General features: G+C 36.0%; 3 protein-coding genes, 1 long non-coding RNA gene and 1 other non-coding gene across 9 annotated transcripts; 2 read left to right on the top strand and 3 right to left on the bottom strand.

The window, feature by feature from the left end:
• Positions 1–71: 71 nt before the first annotated feature.
• TRNAE-UUC (transfer RNA glutamic acid (anticodon UUC)) lies at positions 72–143 on the top strand. The gene has a single exon. It is a non-coding gene; the product is annotated as a tRNA-Glu (tRNA).
• Positions 144–488: 345 nt separating this feature from the next.
• Positions 489–2,017, top strand: LOC105954960 (acidic endochitinase). Its single transcript, XM_012978646.2, has 2 exons — positions 489–940; positions 1,288–2,017. The coding sequence occupies exons 1-2, from the start codon at positions 572–574 to the stop codon at positions 1,813–1,815; spliced, it is 897 nt and encodes a 298-aa protein (XP_012834100.2). The 5' UTR covers positions 489–571; the 3' UTR covers positions 1,816–2,017.
• Positions 2,018–2,215: 198 nt separating this feature from the next.
• On the bottom strand, positions 2,216–7,340 carry U1-70K (U1 small nuclear ribonucleoprotein-70K). The gene is made up of 10 exons (XM_012978645.2): positions 6,965–7,340; positions 6,451–6,565; positions 6,275–6,354; positions 6,023–6,098; positions 5,872–5,936; positions 5,719–5,781; positions 4,414–4,495; positions 4,157–4,319; positions 3,573–3,632; positions 2,216–3,014 (listed from the first exon to the last, which is right to left on the bottom strand). Exons 1-10 carry the CDS (start codon positions 7,061–7,063, stop codon positions 2,414–2,416), a joined length of 1,404 nt encoding a protein of 467 aa, XP_012834099.1. The 5' UTR covers positions 7,064–7,340; the 3' UTR covers positions 2,216–2,413.
• Positions 7,341–8,475: 1,135 nt separating this feature from the next.
• LOC148768335 (uncharacterized) lies at positions 8,476–10,614 on the bottom strand. Of its 4 annotated transcripts, none has more exons than XR_016033076.1 (6): positions 10,381–10,614; positions 10,150–10,230; positions 9,837–9,970; positions 9,533–9,732; positions 8,946–9,270; positions 8,476–8,623 (listed from the first exon to the last, which is right to left on the bottom strand). It is a non-coding gene; the product is annotated as an uncharacterized LOC148768335 (long non-coding RNA). The 4 variants fall into 4 exon arrangements; XR_016033075.1 differs by having other exon boundaries at positions 9,547–9,732; XR_016033074.1 differs by having other exon boundaries at positions 8,946–9,732.
• A 4,855-nt stretch (positions 10,615–15,469) lies between these two features.
• On the bottom strand, positions 15,470–19,233 carry LOC105954922 (proline-rich receptor-like protein kinase PERK15). Of its 2 annotated transcripts, none has more exons than XM_088821726.1 (9): positions 19,024–19,233; positions 18,254–18,927; positions 17,630–18,133; positions 17,457–17,543; positions 17,295–17,365; positions 17,105–17,181; positions 16,872–17,019; positions 16,621–16,782; positions 15,470–16,016 (listed from the first exon to the last, which is right to left on the bottom strand). In XM_088821726.1, exons 2-9 carry the CDS (start codon positions 18,861–18,863, stop codon positions 15,732–15,734), a joined length of 1,944 nt encoding a protein of 647 aa, XP_088677852.1. In that variant the 5' UTR covers positions 18,864–18,927; positions 19,024–19,233; the 3' UTR covers positions 15,470–15,731. The 2 variants fall into 2 exon arrangements, with proteins under 2 accessions (XP_088677852.1, XP_088677853.1); XM_088821727.1 differs by having other exon boundaries at positions 18,278–18,927; positions 19,024–19,227.
• Positions 19,234–20,077: the final 844 nt, after the last annotated feature.

Raw genomic sequence — 20,077 nt, 5'->3', positions numbered from 1 at the left:
CTTAACTTTTAAGTTCCATTTTCATGTCACGAATAGTATATATAATTAACCTAGTAACAAATTAACATCAATCCGATGTCGTCCAGCGGTTAGGATATCTGGCTTTCACCCAGGGGACCCGGGTTCGATTCCCGGCATCGGAAAATATTTTTAATATTTTCATTTTGATTTTTTTTTTTTGTTTTTCCGTTTCTATTATTTTGGCTCGTAATTACATTTGACTTGGACCATTTATTTGGCGCATTAGAAGGATGCCTAATGATTTAAAACATCCGATTCACTAATTTTACCGCTATTGCTTAACATCTAATGACAATTAATAATGATTAAAAGACAAAATTAAATCAAGAAAAAGACAAATCCAATTTAGTAGAGAACTAAATCAAGAGTCCAAAAACCACAATCACCAGCCCCTCTACGCCACGACAACTAATAGTATAATCACAAATTTTATACTTTCCCCATTGTCCTCAACAAACCATCATCCAATCTTCTCATCTCCTATATAAACAAACTCCCCATCTCCACAACTTCTCAATATAACCCAACAAATCATTCACTAATACCAAAAATGGCATCATCACCTAACCCAACCTCTCTCATCACATTCTTCTTCATCTCCATAATTTCAATCTTAGTTTCACACTCGAATGCCGGAAAAATCTCAATCTACTGGGGCCAAAACGGAGGCGAGGGCACATTGGCCGATACATGTGCCACCGGAAACTATAACTTTGTGAACATAGCCTTCCTTCCGACATTCGGCAACGGCCAAACTCCGATGATCAATCTTGCTGGCCACTGCGATCCTTACACCAACGGATGCACCAACTTGAGCTCTGATATCAAATCTTGTCAGGCCAAAGGTATCAAAGTCATGCTTTCCATCGGAGGTGGGGCCGGAAGCTACTACCTCGCCTCTTCTCAGGATGCCAGACAGGTAATCAATAACACACGAATCTACTAGATATTGCAAGTGTGTACATGCATTTGACTAGAGGTGGAAATAGGATGAATTGGATCGAAATTAGCACTTTCGAAGAAAAAAATGGAATATTTGAAAATTAAAATTGGATTGAAAATCGGAAACGAATATATATTCCAAAGGAAATTCGGAAAAATCTGAAGTTCCGTAATTCGAAGTGAGAAATATTGTTCCAAAATCAGAAATATTCAGATTGAAATCAGATGAATTCAAAATTTCCATTCCAATTTCCACCCTAGGACTTGTACATTCTTAATTTTAATTTGAAACACTTGAATAAAATTTTGGATTCGCCGTTGCAGGTAGCAACCTATCTTTGGAACAATTTCTTGGGTGGAAAATCGTCATCTCGTCCACTAGGCGACGCTATATTGGACGGAATCGACTTTGATATAGAGGGAGGAACCAATCTCTATTGGGATGATTTGGCACGATATCTTTCCAATTACGGAAAGGTTAACGGCAAGAAAGTGTACTTGAGTGCGGCCCCACAATGCCCTTTTCCCGATTACTACATCGGAAACGCCCTCCAAACCGGGATTTTCGACTACGTGTGGGTGCAATTCTACAACAACGCTCCATGCCAATATTCCTCCGGGATGGAAAGTTTTGAGAATGCATGGAATGATTGGAATTCAATTCCGGCGGGAAAGATATTCCTGGGATTGCCGGCTTCTGCTCAAGCCGCTGGTACTGGATTTGTTCCGGCGAGTTATCTTATTTCACAAGTGCTTCCGGTTATAAAGGGTTCCGACAAGTATGGAGGAGTTATGCTGTGGGATAGGTACCATGACAATGGCTACAGTTCTTCCATCAACAAAGATGTTTGATATGTGCTCTCATATTCGAAAATCAACTTATGATTCTGGAATTTTCATCGCATGATATGATTATGTATCTGTGGATTAATACTTATTGGCATGTACAATTTCTGTAATCTGTATGTATATAAGTATTTATATATACATTATGTGTGTTTATTGCAATAGACTCATGTATCAACTATTTTAAGAAAGGACTGATTTTTCTCCACACCACTAGCACTAATACTTGATGATTTTACCATTTTTTAGCTATCAGCTAAATACATACGAAGAAAGCGACGTGCAAATAGAAGAGACGGAAAATTGGAGGACAACAATAATACGAAATACAAGAAAATCGGGCTACGTAAAGACAAAAGGCAGTAGAGAGATAGAAATACACTGCACAAACCACAGCAAGAGATAATGAAATCCAAAAAAACAAACTAAAGTTAAAAATGAGTTTATCCAGGAAATCCAGTAGTAAATATACCAAACATAACCACTTCAAAAAAAAAAAAAAAAAAAAAAAACGTCTCAGAATTCCAATCCAACTTACCCGAAAAGTAGAATTAACTGTCTAGGGGAAATCAAAATGACAGCAAACGAGCAGACAACATCATATTCAATACTCGGCCTCACGAGAAACTGACCTGTCTGAGCGGCGGTAAGCCCTGTCACGTGGCTCAGACACACCTCTCTCGTAACCATAACCATCATCATCTTCCATTTGACCGTACCTGTCAGATTCTCTGTACCTATCGTTATTATCACCCTCACCATCCGCATCATCATATTTATCCCTACCTCGGTTCCCATAGTAGTCATCATAGTGACCGCCGGCACGCTCCGCCGGCTGATCAAGCCACCCACGGTGGCTATTATCCTCTGCATCTGCGCCCCTATCGTAGTTCCTATCCCTTTCAGTCGAACGACCACGATCGTCCACAACTTCGTAATCTCTATCTCTCTCCCTCTCTCTCTCCTTGTCGTGATGACGGTCTCGGCCTCTGTCTCTGCCCCTCTCGCGGTCACGGGGTCGGTCCCTCTCGCGGTCCCGCTCCCCCGTGCGGTCCCTACCGCGGTCCCTCTCGCGGGAACCCCTCTCTTTGGTTCTGTCACGATCTCTGTGGTCACGATCCCTTGACCTATCGTGTGATAGCTCACGAGATCTTTCGCGTTCTCTATCTCTATCCTTTCCTCTGTCACGAGATTTCTCTCTCTCCCTGAAACTTTTTACAGTCAGTCACCGTTTTTTTCTTCCCAAAAATAGACCTATGTTTTGTTTGGGAAGTAGGACTGGACTTGAAAAACAATAATCAAGGTTTTCAAATGTTTGGGGTTCAGATTTCAAGATAAAGCTCGGGTTGTCATCAAGCATACAAAGGATGTTATCAAAACCCAAATATAAGATAATCATATATTACACTATCATGGACAACGTCATCCTAAGTTCGTCATCGTTTCAATTGATCTTATCAATGCCATCAACATTCCCAAACGAAGACCTAAATGACAGGATAAGCCCAATCAGTTCTATTCTAAGGCAAATGATACGAACGAAACAATAATTAGGATTTCCCAGAAACAATGGAGCAATTTACACAGTAGACTTCTAAGTCTCCTAATATGTAAGAGTCCCCGAAAAAATGAAAGACACAACTTCCCCTAAATATATACTGTTCCATACAATTTTTACAGTAACTTGTCAGAAGCAATTAGTATAGCAAAAGATATGATTAATGATTCACATATATGGTATAGGTGTTGTAGCAAATGTTTACCTGTCTCTTTCGACTTTAGGCTCCTCCGATCGAGATATTCCTCCAGATTGAACTGGCTCTCTGTAAAATGAAAAGGAATCTATGTTACATTTTATAGAGTGAAATGAGCAACACTATCCCAACAAATGAGTATAAAATAACAATATACACAAGGATATAACACAACAGACAGCTGCTAGTATAATCTACAAGTTCAACCACAACTAGTATCCTCCATTATAAATAGAAGCCAAGCAATCAATCTGCCCGTCAGATCAGATTCCTCACTCAATCCAATTCTCAACCACTTCTACTTTATCATCTATCCGTTACATGTGTCACGTGGCGCTTCAACATCAACTAAATTGTCAACTACACTTTCACAAGTACATATTGACCTAATTTTACAAACAAGGGGTCTATCTAAGACATTCATAAAACTACTGCGTCCATTTCTTTCAGAACACCTCTTAGTATACATCTACAATCATCAGGTAGCATCAACTGAAGAATTTTCTGCTACTGGTTATTGTTGAAAATAAATGAATCTCCAAGTAATTGCTTGAGCAAGTATTGACTATATTCTAAAAAACCACTAGCATTACCTCCCTACGTTCCTCTGGTTAACTTCTTCATTGCCAACACGAGTTGTTCCAAGTCCGCCACCAAGCCTACGAGGACGCCAGTTTGGAACAGTTCTACCACGCTCGACATCCACGAGCACTCTCCTGTTATCAATCTTCTTTCCATCTGCTTGTTTATAAGCAGCTGCATAACATATAGACACCAATTATACGAAGTGTCAAATAAAGGATATGCACGAATAGAATGAAGAGGAGAAGATCAGTGGACGCAAGTAAACCTTTCATATCTCGAGTATGCACGAATTCAATAAAGGCATAGCCTCTAGGCTTGCTTGACTCCGTATCTGTAACCAAGCGAACCTGAAACTCACAAGGATATGATAAATAGGTTATAGTTACATAATCAAAATGTTTATACATCACAAGAGAAAAATTTCCAATCACAACTTGATTTCGTACTATTTACTGTACAATATAAGCCTAAGGGCACGGCAGACAGGCACACTATGCCTAATTAGCCGTGCTCACCTTTCAGTCATAGATCTTCCAGGCCAGATGCATCACCATCATTGCTAGGATTGCTATAAAACGGCGGCCAATTTACCAGTTGACAAGTACACTAACCTCCCCTTACCAGGGAATTTTTATTTTTTTAAAAATAATAATAAGAATGACTATAAGTAATATTCAATACCGGGATATCTTCAGAATCGTTGGAGCATTTTCGACAGCCTTTAAATCCAAAAGTACGATTTAGTAGCAGGAAGACACTATTTACTAGAAAGTAAAAAAGGGAAGAGAGAGATGCTACTACTCCCAATGCATTATACCCAGTGCAGAAGAAATTGCCTCTCCAGGTTGCTTGGAATAAAATCCAGAAGGTACATAGCACCATCGCTCTTCACAAAATAATATTTTTCACCTTTGCTTTGGATTAAGCATCACTTTTGATATTGAATACTTCCACGTGTAAAATAAGAGCAAACAAGGAAAAGTGTTTCCCCTATTAGAGGGTTGATACTTACACTGAAGAACTCTATGAGCCAAGAGATGCCTAATACCTGGAACTTCTTCCTAGACTAAAGAGAACTTTAAGCCCAAAACACCAGAAGGGCAACCAAAGGATTAACAAAATAACCTATCTGTTATCACCCATCATAATCAAGAAATCAAGAATATTTTAAACTTGTCACATGACCAGCAAGTTGCTAGCAGAGTTGATGTAATTTTTCAAACATATTGGACAAAGAGACACATGAAACATAATAATTGAAACGATAGACACTAATAACCTATATTATTGTCGATGAAATGAAAGTAAAATTGTGACAATTATGTTCATTTAGAAGCAAACTAGAAGGATACCACATGTACCAAATTGTTTGAAAACCAAAACTAACAAAATAAACCAGAATTAGCTTCATTTGAATTAGTTATCCATACCACTTTTTTTAGAAATTTCGATTTTCGAATATTGATTAAGTTGAAGTAGATTTTTGACATGTAAAATTTCTTACCAACCCAAAATCCAACGTAAATTTTCTTACCAAACCCCACACTTGGGGGTTTTCCATAATACCTACCCGCTTGATAGGCCCGTAAGCCTCAAACTCCCTTTTGATTCTGCTCTCTGTTGTCTCGTAATTCTGAAATAGAAAAAAAAAACATCAAAAAAGTGAACCAGGAATATATCATAATGCACTAGAAACTGATTATCAATAAAAAGGACTACTAACCAGCCTAGCCACAAACAATGTTTTGTAAGGATCTCCAGAAATATTCGGATCATTACTTGGATCATCTGCATAGAAAATCACATATAAGATTTCTTTCATTTTCATAAAGAGGGCAACGATAGATATTAAAATGAAAGAAAACTATAATCACATTTCTCAAGCTCCTCTGCTGCCTTTTTGGCTCCCTCCTCCAGACGTAGTTGGTGAATCCGAGCTTTTCTTTCTGCCTGTATATATATAATATAAACATAATAAAAATATATAAGCTAAATATCAAATCAATAGTTTTCAAACAGAAGAAAATAAACTTCTATACATGGACTATCAAATGGCGAAAGAACTACGAAGTTCCTAATAAACAAAATGCTGCAGAAAAATATTAGGAGATAGACAAAAGACTTACCGGCGTCTCACCCTTCTGAACAGGAACAGCATATTGAGGATCACCAGGTTCAGCAAAACTACTAATAAATTGAGCCATACCTGAAAAAGGAAATAATACCATGTAAATTCATAGTTATTACAGACCAAACCCCACCACATTATAATACTTGAACACAACAATAGAACCCAAAAAACCTGTATATGGCGGGCATTTCCTCTTCTCGGGAGGTGGCTTGTACTCCAATGGCGGACGGGGCTCGAACAATTTAAGAAGGTTTGTGGTTAAACCAGTTGGATGACTCTGACCTATCTGCAAGATCAGTAAAAATAAAACATTAACGAAACAAGAAATATGCCCGACTGAAAGATTACGAGTATGATGCAGTCCACATCACCCAATTACGTCAATGTAAAGTAAATGCGAATATCGTGAAATCGACATAATGAGATTCTGTTAACCCCTTCACACTCCCCCACAGCCTGAATTGATAAATTTCACACAAACCCCCAAAAAAACATGTTCTCGGACTAAACATATGAAAAACCCTAGAATTCTAAACTGGTAGAAGAAAGAACAGGAAAATATAATGTTGCACAGATTTACAACCACCAAAGTTACGAGAAAATACAGCAAATCAAATCTAATCAAAGAAACCCTAGAATTCTAGACTGGTAGAAGAAAGAACAGATTCAGCATACGAGGGTTTACCAATTTGAGTTGCATGACATTGGCGCGGTTCTGAGCCTTAGCACGGGCCTGAACGGCGGCGTTTTGGTCGCGCATCATGGCGTCGCCATAGTCGCCCATCTTTACCGATAAGTTCCGGTGGAATCCCTAGGGTTTCCAAAGATAGGAATCGACGGAGCAAATTCAGGCGTAGAGCGATGACGATTGGGGTTGTTCGAGAAAAAAAAAAAAAAAAAACTCCGGTCAATTAGAAGCGGCGAGCAGAGAGGAGAAATCGGAATTACTGAATTAGGGTGATGGCTCAAGGGTTTTTCGAGCCTAATTATTTATACCTGGTTCGCCTTTATTAATTGGGATTATTTGAAAAGGGACACGATGAATATACTATCCTTATTTTAGAACTAGTAACCATGACCCGTGCGTTGCACGGGATACATTGCGAAAAGAGTACAAAATAAATTATTTAAAATGCATTATGCTCGATATACTAAAATTAAATAATTGAGAACGTACACGTCATCATAAAAAAATCATAAGTAGATGAATAACAAATATTGAGAACTTGTTTAGTACTTTTTACAATTGAGCAATCCAACATGGGGTTTTAATTTATGACTTGTTCAAGTACAAAATATCACCACTACTTGTCATCTCTTATCCCGTGGTTTATTAACTGCCTCAAGATTGACATATGAGAAGTCACTGAAAGACCATCTATATCTTACAATTTGGTTTTAACAAAATTGATATTCTTTCATTAAAAAATTTAATAATAATAATAATAATAATAATAATAATAATAATAATAATAATAATAATAATAATAATAATAATAATAATAATAATAATAATAATAATAATAATAATAATAATAATAATAATAATAATAATAATAATAATAATAATAATAATAATATTTCTTGCAAGTGATAATAGTAAATTTAAAATACTTATTTTGTAAACAACCTTTCTTGTAATATTTGAAGTCCGTTCTTCTTTGTCGGTGATGAGTATTTTTAAATTATTGCGTTTAGTAACCCTTGGTGAAAAAGATTTCTAATGATAAATGCAGTCATGTTGGAGAGATTACTCGAGACTTTTGTTTATAGTCAATTAGTCATAGCAAAGTTAATAGAGAATTGTCGAGGATGAAATTTATTTTTTAGCAAACATAATATAATTCATTTTTAGTTTTATTCGGAACATTTTCTTGTTGAATCACATGATTGGTCATCTACATTTCTATGTTGAGCTAATACATGAAACTGTATTTTTTAACTTTCAACAGTTGAATTGATTTTATTAGGTTAAACCATATTCACATTTTATGCATCTCAAAATATATTTTGTTTCATCCCATTACTCTCTCGAGACTTTTGTCACAATAAGCAAACGCATTATTTTTTTTTTTTTTTTTTTTGTGTAGTGTTAATAAATCAGAAGATATTTACATTAAAAGTTGTAGTAATATACAGTTTTCATACTTACAATATGGAACAATTGAACTTGATAGTGAATAATAAAAAAGTTAATTGTGTGCAATAGAGAATATAATACTTGTAACAATTTGTTATATTATACACATCTTTTAGTATCGAAGGAACCCTAAATATAAAAATGGATCTCAGAGGAAAAATAATCTAGAATCGAATAATTTGATCGCACATCCTTCCATCATCACTGCAAACAGATGTAAAATTCCCAGAAAGCTACATTAGTGAGCACACATCAGATTTGTTCTTTAAAAGCAAAACAATCTTGGAGGAACTCCAATAATTCCAATAATCATATCATGTGCCCGAATATCTTAAAGTTTTGAATATAAATTTCGATTAATATCACAAAGTATGTCCATGAGAAGGTGGATTTTCTAAAACTCAACATGTCGGCAAAAGAAGTATAATTAATCAAGGCAGAATCAACATGTAAAATTAATAGATATTCCAGTCAAATGTAAAATTATTAGTAAAAAAAATGCAAACTAAGAATGAGATGTACTAACCTGATACGCATTCGATCACACAAGATCCCACATGCAGACATTGTGAGCCAAAGAACCGTACATAAAGATCTTTGCACTCATCCTTTTGAGTTTGGCTATATACTTATTTTTGGAGGAGAGAGTAGGCTGGGAATGCTTAAGTGACCGTGCAATAGAATTTGATCTTTATTCATGGTCAGATGAACTTGATCTGTCTTTATCAGGCCCTACTTGAGAATTCCATGAGAACTGATGCATCAAACAATTTATCCAGACTTACCTCTGTTGTTAGCAAAAGTATTGCACACCCTGATCTTCTTATCTTTGAGCAGGTGAACACATTTTTCTGAAACCAAATTTTACATAAACGCAAAACAGAAATGGGGTTCAAAACAACTTTTGAACAATTCATTTTACATGTTGGTATCTACAATCTACATGCGCGATAAACATAATACATGAACGTTTGATGTTCGTGTTATTTTATCCTAAAATTATTTTGATACGAATTCCATACAGTATATGTTAGTATTAATAATGTTTCCATCTAAATAAATCCAAGGTTCATAAAAAGCCAGGAAAAAAAGAATGCAAAAAGGGGGCAATACTCGAGGAGGCGCACCAGGAGGAAGCATGGAGATGAGAACTTCTCGCACCATTTGCTGCTGCTGCAAACATGTCATTCCAAATAGTAGAGCCATATCAAGAATCAGAATATAGTTCTGCATAGACTGCATACATAATTAAGAAGGCTCTCTTCCTTTAGTGATTCCAAATCTCTTGTTAGTTGTAACTCTGGTTCCAACTTCTATCAAGAAAAAAAAGCTTAAAGATCACTTATGAAAATAAAATATGAACATGAATATTTTCTAATTTAATCGTTGCGGTATGAATAATAAAAACTCATTTTACCGGATGGTTTAACTCGGTTCCAAAATGCATCCCACTGCCACTATAAGTTTTTTACCACCATCTTTTCTCCCAGAGTGAGGCTCGACATTTACTAATTTGCTGTTAGTTTGCTCTTTCAGAGGGGGTTCAAGATTCTGCGCATCAGTGGAGGCTACTATAAGTTTTTTAGTGGTAATTGATAAGTTATATCCTCGTCAGATAGACGTATAAAGATGAAAAAACAGTTAAAGCAACTCAAATCCTAACCCTGTCTACAGAGTTTAAAAAAAAAAAAAAACCAAAAAGAAATCACCAATAATGAGGTTGAAATCACCAACAAAGTCGAATCACCCCACTTTTGCTTGGCCTTTGACGAATCAGATTCCAGTGATGAAAGCCTATGGGCAACTGTGCACTGTCATTGATCTTGTATGTTAGTTCAATTTCACCGATTTTACTCTATGCGCAAATCACATGACCCCTAATTTCTGAAGGGAAAAAAAATTCACCGAATACAAAAGGACTTAACAAAACTGAAAAATTTGATGTTTTCTTCAATTCATACCCGAAATATGGAAGCTTGGAAAATCCCGTTGAGGTTTTCTACGGGAGGGATGAAAAGGGAGTTTCTTCAATCTTCACGGAACTCTATAATTCTTGGCTTCAGGAGATGAAGAATGTTGAGCAGTGCCAAATAAAATTACTTTTTGTTGCAGTTATTGGTGCTCAAAGGGATTTTCGGGAGAAGCGGAATACGTGATATATGAATGGAGAGCAGTTACTGATCGTGTCTTCTGTGTTTTATGAACCGGTTTTATTGTAAAAGAAAAAGAAACTGCGAGAATAAAAATTGTCAAAAATACCCCTAAGTTTAGGGTTAGAGTTATAGGTCAAAATATCTTCGTTTTATATATAAGATAAGATGTATTTTTAGTAGTTATAGACATTTTAATATAAAAATTAATTCTCATCAAATATTTATTATTAACCGTCTATAAAACTATATTTATTATCTATAATTTTCAGTCTCAACACATCTGAAGAAACTCTTTAAATTCGTTTATACGATAAAATATTTTGTTCGATAGAAAATATTTGCTATAACCGACTTCTTTAAACGTCTCGAGATGACTCTGGTCCAAAGTAGTAACAAAATTAATATATATTATAAAATATGGCACATAAAATAGAAAATGGGAAATTTGGCACATACAACAGGAAAAAAGATTTCGCACCGAAATGAATTTGTTTACCTCATTTTCAGCCTTATCATCCTCCAAAACCAATAAATCCATGTTCTTGGTGATTAATGATGATTAATTGTGTGATATTTTTCCAAAATAATGTTAATGGAGACTTATAAAAAAGAGTTTGAAAGAATATGAATAGATATATTAGGTTTTGAATTTTTTTTTTAAATGTCATACATTTACTAAAACACGTCATTTATTTATCACCACCCCTTGACAAAACCCTTCATGAGGTCCAAATTTTTGTTTCCATAAATTCAAAGTATCTTTTAATTACCATAAATAATTTAATTCGCTATTATACAAGATTTATTTCCATGTTTATTTTGGAAATTATTTAGAGTCTTATGTTTGTAATATTCTTATTAGGACTTTGATTTATTTTCATGTATCTTATTCCAATTAAGTATCTTTGTACTTATCTAGAATAGAGTTAGAAGTTGGCTAAGATTCTACTTACCTAGTTATACGATTTCTTGGAGATCATGTAAGGTTTTGGGAGGCTAAATTCGTGCGAATATAAAGTCTCACAAGTCATTGAAGATCTCAGCTCTTTTCTTGGAGAAAAAACTCTCATCGTATTGAAGTCGTGCTAGGGCAGACTGTAAAGCAGTATTGTGCCCTCATTGATGTGTGCCAACATATACCGAGTAGCATAGATCTCGGGAGAGGTCATCCACGTTTCTGAAGAGAGTTCATGCTTAAAGAAGGTTCAACGCACGCGGAGTGAAATTGCTGTAGAGAGACACGATATTAGAGTTGTGTACAAGAACGGCGTAAAAATTAAAGATGGAGTCTTTATTATTTTTAACAAGCCCTATTAATGTACACTGTAAACCTGAACTAGTGAAATCGTGTTTACAGGTTCACGCGAATATAGGGCACATTTGTGGCTGAACCTCATTAATTTCTTGTGTTCATTTATTTGCTTTCAGTAGTTTATAACTGTGTTAACACAAGAATTATAGTTGTAACTGAATAGTGTTCCCACAACTTAACTGTTACAACTTAGGTTAATTGATTTCTATAGGCATATAAATCAACAATATTCATTCACCTAATCCTATACAATCACGTTCTCAATTTTTTTTTCTCCAAATTTCTCCCCTCCCTCATCTTTTAACAGGTAGCCGCCCGGCCCTCTCTTCCTCTACATTATCGATTTTTTCCCCCAAATCTTGATTCCATTGCCGATGATGAGACCTCCCACTCTATCGCCTTTCCTATCTTCATTGTTTTGATGGACTGCATCTGTCAGCCTCCTCGTCATCCACCGCGTCAGCCCCGCGACTCCTTCATCCTCTAGCGCGGTGATCTCCACCTTCCCAGTCGGCAGAGAAAGAGGCGGCGATGTTTTGCGGTGGGTTGACGAGATATACGGGTAATATGAAAAAATTGAAAATTTTGATTCTTTCTTGTTCATTTTTTTAATAGTTATTTTTTTAGCCTTTCAACTTTTAATTGAATAATTTTTTTTCTTCAATAATTGGGAATGTTCATATGAAACTTAGAATTATATTCTTCAATTCTGAGTATAATTCGTTTTCGTCACTTCGTACAGAAGGCTCAGGCTGCTTGTGCACTATGAATACATCGACAACTTTTCGTTGAACTTGGGATTAATTTTGAAAAAGTAAAACATAAATCTTATATGTTTGTTATTGTTGTTCTCTTGTATTGTATAGTGGACTTGGTTAAATTCACAGTGGATTTTCGATAGATTTATAGTGGATTTCGATAAGTATACAGAGTGGTTTTCGATAAATTTATAATGAATTTCGATAAGTATATAGAGTGGTTTTCATGTTTATATAACAATTTATATAGAGTGGTTTCCATGTTTATATAGAGTGGTTTTCATTGTTGTCCCCTCATTCATTTTTTGTTTCAACAGATTTATGCAATATTAGTAGGTTGGAATGAAAGCTTCCCGAATTTTTGTTCCCACCAACGATGGTGTAACACCAATGTTTGATTTTGGAAATTGGTTTTCATTAGCTAATTATTTTTTTCTTATGCAGATTGATTTAGTGATCCTCACCGGCCTTATTGGTGGTGGTGTACTGGTCCTGCACTTTTTCGTGAATATAGTAGTCGTTTACGTTTCAAATAGTGGATTTTCGAATATTGAATTTACTTTTTTTTTTGTTTGTTATTTTTTCAGCTGTGTTAGTAGTGGATTACGTATGTTTTTAATGGATTTCGATAAGTTTGTTGTGGATTATATTAATACTAAAGTGGATTACGTTAATTTTACGGTGAATTTTACAGTGGTTTTCAAAAAATTTGTAGTAGTTTCCGATGAGTATATAGTTAATTTTAATTTTCGTAACCCTGGTGAAAAGGATTAAAAAAAACTAAAAAAAAATTGGGCATTAAAAACCATATTTTTAAAACTTGCTGGAAAAAATAAAAAACTAAATAAGAAAAACTAAAATAAAATAAATGTAATATTTTGTTTTAAAGTTGAAATAAAAAAAATTCTGGGAAAAAAAAGAATAAGAAAAAAACCTGAAATAACGTGAGATTTGTGAGGAGTTATTTTGAAGAGAGAGTAGAACAGGGACATTTAGGGTAATTTGAATCAAATAGACTTATGTCAAATACCAATTAGTAAAATAGACTTATAATAAAATCAAAATTCAATGGGGATGTTTGTGAAATAGTCGCTAATTAATTTGCATTCTTTCTGAAAAGGGCAAATGGCAAAAAGGCCCATCACATAGGACTTAAATGCATTTTAGTCTACAAAAAAAACAGTCTCTCAATTAAGCCCATCCCCATGTCTTTAGTCTAAAATACCCTCAATAATATAATTCTTAACAATTCCACCCATTATGTTGTAACTTCCTTAATATTACACATTGACCCCGGATTTAAACAAATATATCACATTAACCCCCAAAACTTTTTTTTTTCAGAAAATAATTTTTTTTTTCTGAAATGTTTTTTTTCCGGCCAGATTCCGGCGTTGATCGCCGGAGACAGCCGGTCTCCGGCGTTGACTCTTTTTTTTTTTGAAATTTTTTTTTCCTGAATTTTTTTCCGGCCGGTCAACCACCGTTGACCGCCGGTCTCCGGCGTTGACTTTTTTTTTTTTTTTTGAATTGTTTTTTCTTAGAAAAAAAATATTTTAATTAATATTACTGTCTTCACTACTAAATTACTGTCTCTGACAGTAATATTACTGTTTGGGACAGTAATATATATTATGAATATTATTTTTCCGAACAGTAATATTATTAATATTATTGTCTAAGACAGTTAAATTATAACATCCAAGACAGTAATATTAATTAAAATAATTTTTTTTGTAAGGAAAAAAAAAAGTCAATTAACAGTTAAATTACTGTCTCCGACAGTTAAATAACTGTTGGAGACAGTAATTTAGCAACGAATACAGTAATATTAATTAAAATATTTTTGAAGAAAAAAAAAAAACAGTCAATTAACAGTTAAATTACTGTCTCCGACAGTTAAATAGCTGCCGGAGACAGTAATTTAGCAGCCAAGACAGTAAAATTAATTAAAATATTTTTTTTAAGAAAAAACAAAATTATAAAAAAAAAAAAAAAAAAAGTCAACGCCGGAATCTGGCCGGAAAAATATTTCAGAAAAAAAAATTATTTTTTGAAAAAAAAAATTGGGGGTTAATGTGATATATTTGTTTAAATCCGGGGTCAATGTGTAATATTTAAGAAGTTAGAGCATAATGGGTGGAATTGATAAGAATTAGGGTTAAAATTGGGGTCAAAATGGAAATTAGGGTTAAAATTGGTTAATAGATGAAATTGGGCTAAATTGGGGTGTAAATCATGAAATTGGAGTTGAATTGGATTTCAATGAATTGGGGGTAATTTTGGTATATATAAAGGAATTTTCCTTATTTGCAAATAAGTTTGAATGGGGTGGATTTATTTGAAAGACAAAAAAGTTGGATGTCCCTCTTTTAAGTAAGTGCTCTTGTCATGGGCTTTTTTGTGATTACCCCTTCTGAAAATTAATATATTTAAGTGGACGTTTATGTATTAAATTATTAATTAGCATCTAACACTCTTCAAAAATACAATTTGTACCCTGGATTATAGCATGTGTAACATTTACATCCTTCAAAATATTTTTCTATAACACTTACCCACTTAAAGCTTCGTTTGTGGCACGTGCAACACTTTCATCACTTAATGTCGAATATCTTACATGGGTTGTTATGTTACATTCGGCGAATTTCACCAATATTGCTATGCTCGCGAATTTTATAGAATCGTATTTTTTTCAACGCATCCGTATATTTATGTGTATTTGTTAGTAAATCAAATGTAAAAACTACCAGTAATATTGTGCTTCATGGTTATTTTATGAGAGGTAAAAATAAATTCGAACTCGGGTCAATCGACCCTCTTACTCTAAATAAATCAAGACACGAATTCATTTCTTTCAAAATTATACGCAACATCTCCAATTTTGTACTACCAAATAACTCCACAAAATTAAACTACACAAAAATAAAATTAAACCAAATCCAAATTCACCTAAAATTATCCGTCCTTCCCGAAATGTTGCGGCTACGAGTATAAAATAAATCATGACAAAAATAATTATATTAGTATTTATTATTATATCTCATCAAGATAGATTGATATCAAATATTGTGATCATGTAAATTTGCTTATCGTTTTTGGTTGTGAGGGCTATTTCTTGTGTCCTCTGTCGAGTCACCGCTCGATACGGATGGATTGAGCCCGTATTCGCTAGTTGTGGCCCCATACTCGGTGCTATTGACTTCCTGAGTTGACATCACCATCTGTCTGAACTTCATTAGGTCGGCGTTATATGCACCCGTGTCGTAAATGTCTCGGTTCGTGTTCGCGGGGTTGTAGGCTTGGCTTTGGCCTGGCTTCACCCCTTCGTTCAAGTCCTCTAGTGACGAATCTCCGTCCAAAGCTCGTACAATCTGAACAAACATATCACACGTTACATTGGACATTTACGTCCTTATTATTTACATCTCAATCCAGATTTTAAGGGCATTTAAGAAAATTTACTATGATAATCTGCAACTTAAAAGTTTATTTTGCAAACATATCAACTTATAAATACTTGCTTAAATTTTAATTTTTAGGTGGTGTTTGCTGCTAAAGGTTATTCAAAAGTAGAAGTTTGTAATTGCGAGATAAGTTGACATTAAGTGCTTATTTTTAAAGTTGAGGGCGTTTACAAATATGCAATTTAAATAGAAAAGACAAAACATATATAGGGCTGCTTTTAGATAAATAGCTTAAATCAACTTATTTTTTAAGAAAAACAAAAGCAAAAACTGATTTTGCAAACATCTAAAAATAGATTATGAGCGGAAAAAAAGCTCATAATCTATTTCTAAAAGCTTTTGCAAGTACCACCTTAACGACTTATCTTGCAGACTCTCCAAATTTTAGAAATAAACAATTACTTTTAATTTTACTCAAAATCACCAACTTCTACTTTTAATCGTATGTTTTCTTCACTCAAAAAAAGGAACATGCGACTGCTAAAAGATACATAACGATTGTTCTAATTACCTGGCTCATCCGTGGACGCCTTCTTGCCGAATGACGAATGCTGGCAGCAGCACAGGCGATCATACGAGCTATCTCATGGGGAACGTAGTTACCTTCGAGTCGTGGGTCCACCAATTCGGCGTAATTGCCGTTTTCCAAAGCTTGAGTCAATAGTGGCCTAGCCTGTTGTTCGTCACGAAAAAATAATTATCAGATAAATTTCCAAAATAATTATAAGAAAAATTCAAATAAAACGAGCTTAGCAAACGAACCCAATCTACTAAGCTATCTTCCATGGTTTTGTTCGTCAAATCCACGGGTCGTCGACCGGTAATCAGTTCCAAAAGCATCACCCCGAATGAGAAAACATCGGATTTTTCTGTTAATTTTCCGCTAGCTGCATACTCGGGAGCCAAATACCTATAATATATATCCAAAGACCGATATAAGCAAATTAATGTACCTTTCTTTTTGTGTAAAAATTAAGTCTCGATATGAAAAATACCCGAAAGTTCCCATGACACGTGTCGAGACATGAGTGTAGTTGTCGGAAGTGAGCTTAGCTAATCCGAAATCAGCAACCTGATCGAAGAAATTACAAATTTTAGTACGATTTTAGTTAGTTACTTTGTTAAACACGAGCTCACATACGTGACTAATTAATGACGGCAGTCAAAACATAATTAATTATATACCATGGCTTCGAAGTTCATGTCGAGAAGAATGTTCGCCGCTTTGATGTCGCGATGGATAATCCGAGGGTGGCCTAAAATCACAGAATACAAAAGAAAATGATTTTTGCATAGTGTGAAATTTGAAAACAATTAATATCTATAATAGATGCAATTAATATTTACAATCTTCATGTAGATAAGCAAGTCCCTTGGCCGATCCCACCGCAATACGAAGCCTCGATGCCCAATCCATAACCGGCTGCCCTTTTCCTGCAATCGATCATACAATATTACGTACTCGATTTATTAGAACACGCTAAAGATTTATTCGTAAAGATCGAGAGAGTTGTGTTTACCATGAAGGTGAAATTCCAACGTCTTATTAGCAACGAACTCGTAGACGAGCATTTTCTGTTCGCCAGCTATGCAGTACCCAACGAGGGACACGAGGTGGCGGTGATGCACGCGGCTAATGATCTCCACCTCCGCCTGGAACTCCCTCTGCCCTTGGCCGCTGCCGGATTTCAGACTCTTAACCGCCACCTCCCTCCCGTTGGGCAAGATCCCCTTGTGCACCAACCCGAAGCCGCCTTGCCCCAACAGGTTGGCCTGAGAGAATCCCGAGGTTGCCGCCGCCAGCTCATCGTAGGTGAACGGGCTCTTGGACCCGTAGCCGCCCACGTTGCCCCCCTGCGGAGGGTGCTGCCCGGAGACAAACTCCGTGGTGGCCATGTGCTGTGGGGATGGAGTGGCGCCCCCGCCCCCGCCCCAGCCGTTGTGGGCGGGGGTTCCGATAGTGCCGCCGGGTGGTGGGGGAAGCTTGCCGTTGGGATTAGGGCCCTTGTGGTATTTTTCATCACCTGAAAATAACAGAGCAATCTTCTTTGTGCTTGCATGTATTTCACTAGTAGAAATTTTGATGCAAATTAATTAACGATCCCTTTATAAAAAAGAAAAGAAAGAGTTGCATGCATGCAAACCTGGTGGACGGAGTCCTTTCTCACCGTAATACTCTTGTTTCTTCCTCTTCCGCGTACACATTAGAGAGATAAAGACGAGGGCGACGAAAAATACTCCGGCCCCGAGAATTCCGGCAATAATAGCTATGTCTGAATACGCATTTGAACCTGACGACGAAGAATTACTAGGCCCTGCCGAGGAATCGGTCGACGGCGAGCGTGGAGGTAAACGCGGTATAGCAGGGGAAGGAGGCGATTGCGAGCCGCCGCCGCCAGTCGACGGCGGGGTGAACACAGGCGGTGCCTCAGGGGGGCCTAGATTCGGGGTCGAGGACGGCGGTGGGCGCGAGTTTGTCGGCGGGGAGGGCGAGACCGGATTGTCAGGCGGCGGAGGGGATTGTTCGGGGGTTGTCGTGTCCGGGGGAGGGGGTGACGGAGGGTCGTTTTTGGTTGGCGGCGATTCGGCGGCGGGTGGCGGAGGCGAAGATTCGGCTGGTGGGCTAGGGGGCGATGACTCTGGAGGAGGAGACGCCGGCGGAGAATCTGGAGGCGACTCGGAATCCGGCGGCGGCGGTGGTGGTGGAGAATCCCCGTTTTCACCTCCCGGAGAAGTTTCGGGGGATGAAGCCATTTGTAATCGAATTTCCGGCGACCGGAAACTCCACAAAAATGCTCTTCACAACAATCCGCAGCCCCTAGATAATGTTATAGTATCATTCCCAAAAAGATGCATGATTGATTAACAATCCTACATTTGCATGATAAAAATTAATAGTGCAAATTAAAGATACCTGAATGAAGAAGATTGAAGGGTCCCCAAATGTAAGATAATTAATAAAGATGATGTTTTTTGTTTAATTTGATTATGGCATCTTACAAAAGAGGACGACCCCACCAAGACCAACAAACTAGGATCTTTTATTTTCTCTACGAGTCTTGTTCTTTAGACACACACCTCTAATTTAGGAAGGAAGTTTTTTTTCTTTCTTCTTTCTACCACTATTTTATTTTTATCAACGCCTTTTTTATTTATTTATTTTTGGATGAGGTTTCTTACAAGTTGAAAATCGGCAGAAAATGTGGAAACCTTTGTTAGCATGTGTCATATGATATGGAACTGTGGACTCTCTTAGCTGGTGTTTGGGAAGTACTTCTATTTTATGGTTATGGACATAAAATTAGATGTTATACCTGATTATTTATATTGGGTGGATTTGAATCGTAAATTTATACATAATTACATATACACCCATGTGTATATGAGCTGATTGGATAGTTATTCAATCAAATTTACGATTCAAATCTACCCGGTGTAAATAACTAGGTGTAGCATCTAACTTTCCGGAAAATTAGATGCTACATAAATGTTACATTAGGAGATACGTGTTACAAATACACTTTATAGGAAAGTGTTGCATATTGTTGTTATTTCTATTGACTTCCTAATATAATTCTATTGTTCTCGCATTTTAGAATGTATGTAAAACATTTATACATTTATGAATTGTTAGAAAGGCACTCTCAATCATAGTATTAATTCAATCACTATCATCCATTTGAAACGCGGATACATAGTATAAATATGAGGATTATTTCATTTGTAAAGTCACATGGTGCTTGCTAAAACTATAAAGAGCCACCATCTAAGATAATCTTTTATTTTCCTTTTGCAGAAATTAAAAAAATGAAAGGAAAATATAATAACTATACATTAAGAATGGATTGCACAAATTAAAAAAATCAATAAAAAAGAAAGAACAAACCATAATAGACGATTCCCTCGTTGTTGAGAGTTCAAATAACGTGGGTTAGATGCAGAGTCGATCCTGAGGGGAAGCCAAAAAT

Source organism: Erythranthe guttata, chromosome 8, assembly GCF_056151865.1.
Source record: "Erythranthe guttata isolate IM_541 chromosome 8, IM_541, whole genome shotgun sequence".
NCBI lineage: Eukaryota > Viridiplantae > Streptophyta > Magnoliopsida > Lamiales > Phrymaceae > Erythranthe > Erythranthe guttata.
Note: the sequence above shows the minus strand (reverse complement) of the source record. Positions and strands in the feature narration are given on the sequence as shown.

Bases quoted from the DNA above. Each gene is read 5' to 3' on its own strand.
- LOC105954960 (XM_012978646.2), top strand. From the start codon at position 572: ATGGCATCATCACCTAACCCAACCTCTCTCATCACATTCTTCTTCATC. The intron at 941-1,287 runs GTAATCAATAAC...TCGCCGTTGCAG, and splicing joins CTTCTCAGGATGCCAGACAG to GTAGCAACCTATCTTTGGAA.
- LOC105954922 (XM_088821726.1), bottom strand. From the start codon at position 18,863: ATGGCTTCATCCCCCGAAACTTCTCCGGGAGGTGAAAACGGGGATTCT. The intron at 17,544-17,629 runs GTAAACACAACT...GATCGATTGCAG, and splicing joins GTTGGAATTTCACCTTCATG to GAAAAGGGCAGCCGGTTATG. The intron at 17,020-17,104 runs GTATTTTTCATA...TATATATTATAG, and splicing joins CGTGTCATGGGAACTTTCGG to GTATTTGGCTCCCGAGTATG.
- U1-70K (XM_012978645.2), bottom strand. From the start codon at position 7,063: ATGGGCGACTATGGCGACGCCATGATGCGCGACCAAAACGCCGCCGTT. The intron at 3,633-4,156 runs GTAATGCTAGTG...TTCATTTTACAG, and splicing joins AACCAGAGGAACGTAGGGAG to AGAGCCAGTTCAATCTGGAG. The intron at 3,015-3,572 runs GTAAACATTTGC...AAAAAGTTTCAG, and splicing joins CCTAAAGTCGAAAGAGACAG to GGAGAGAGAGAAATCTCGTG.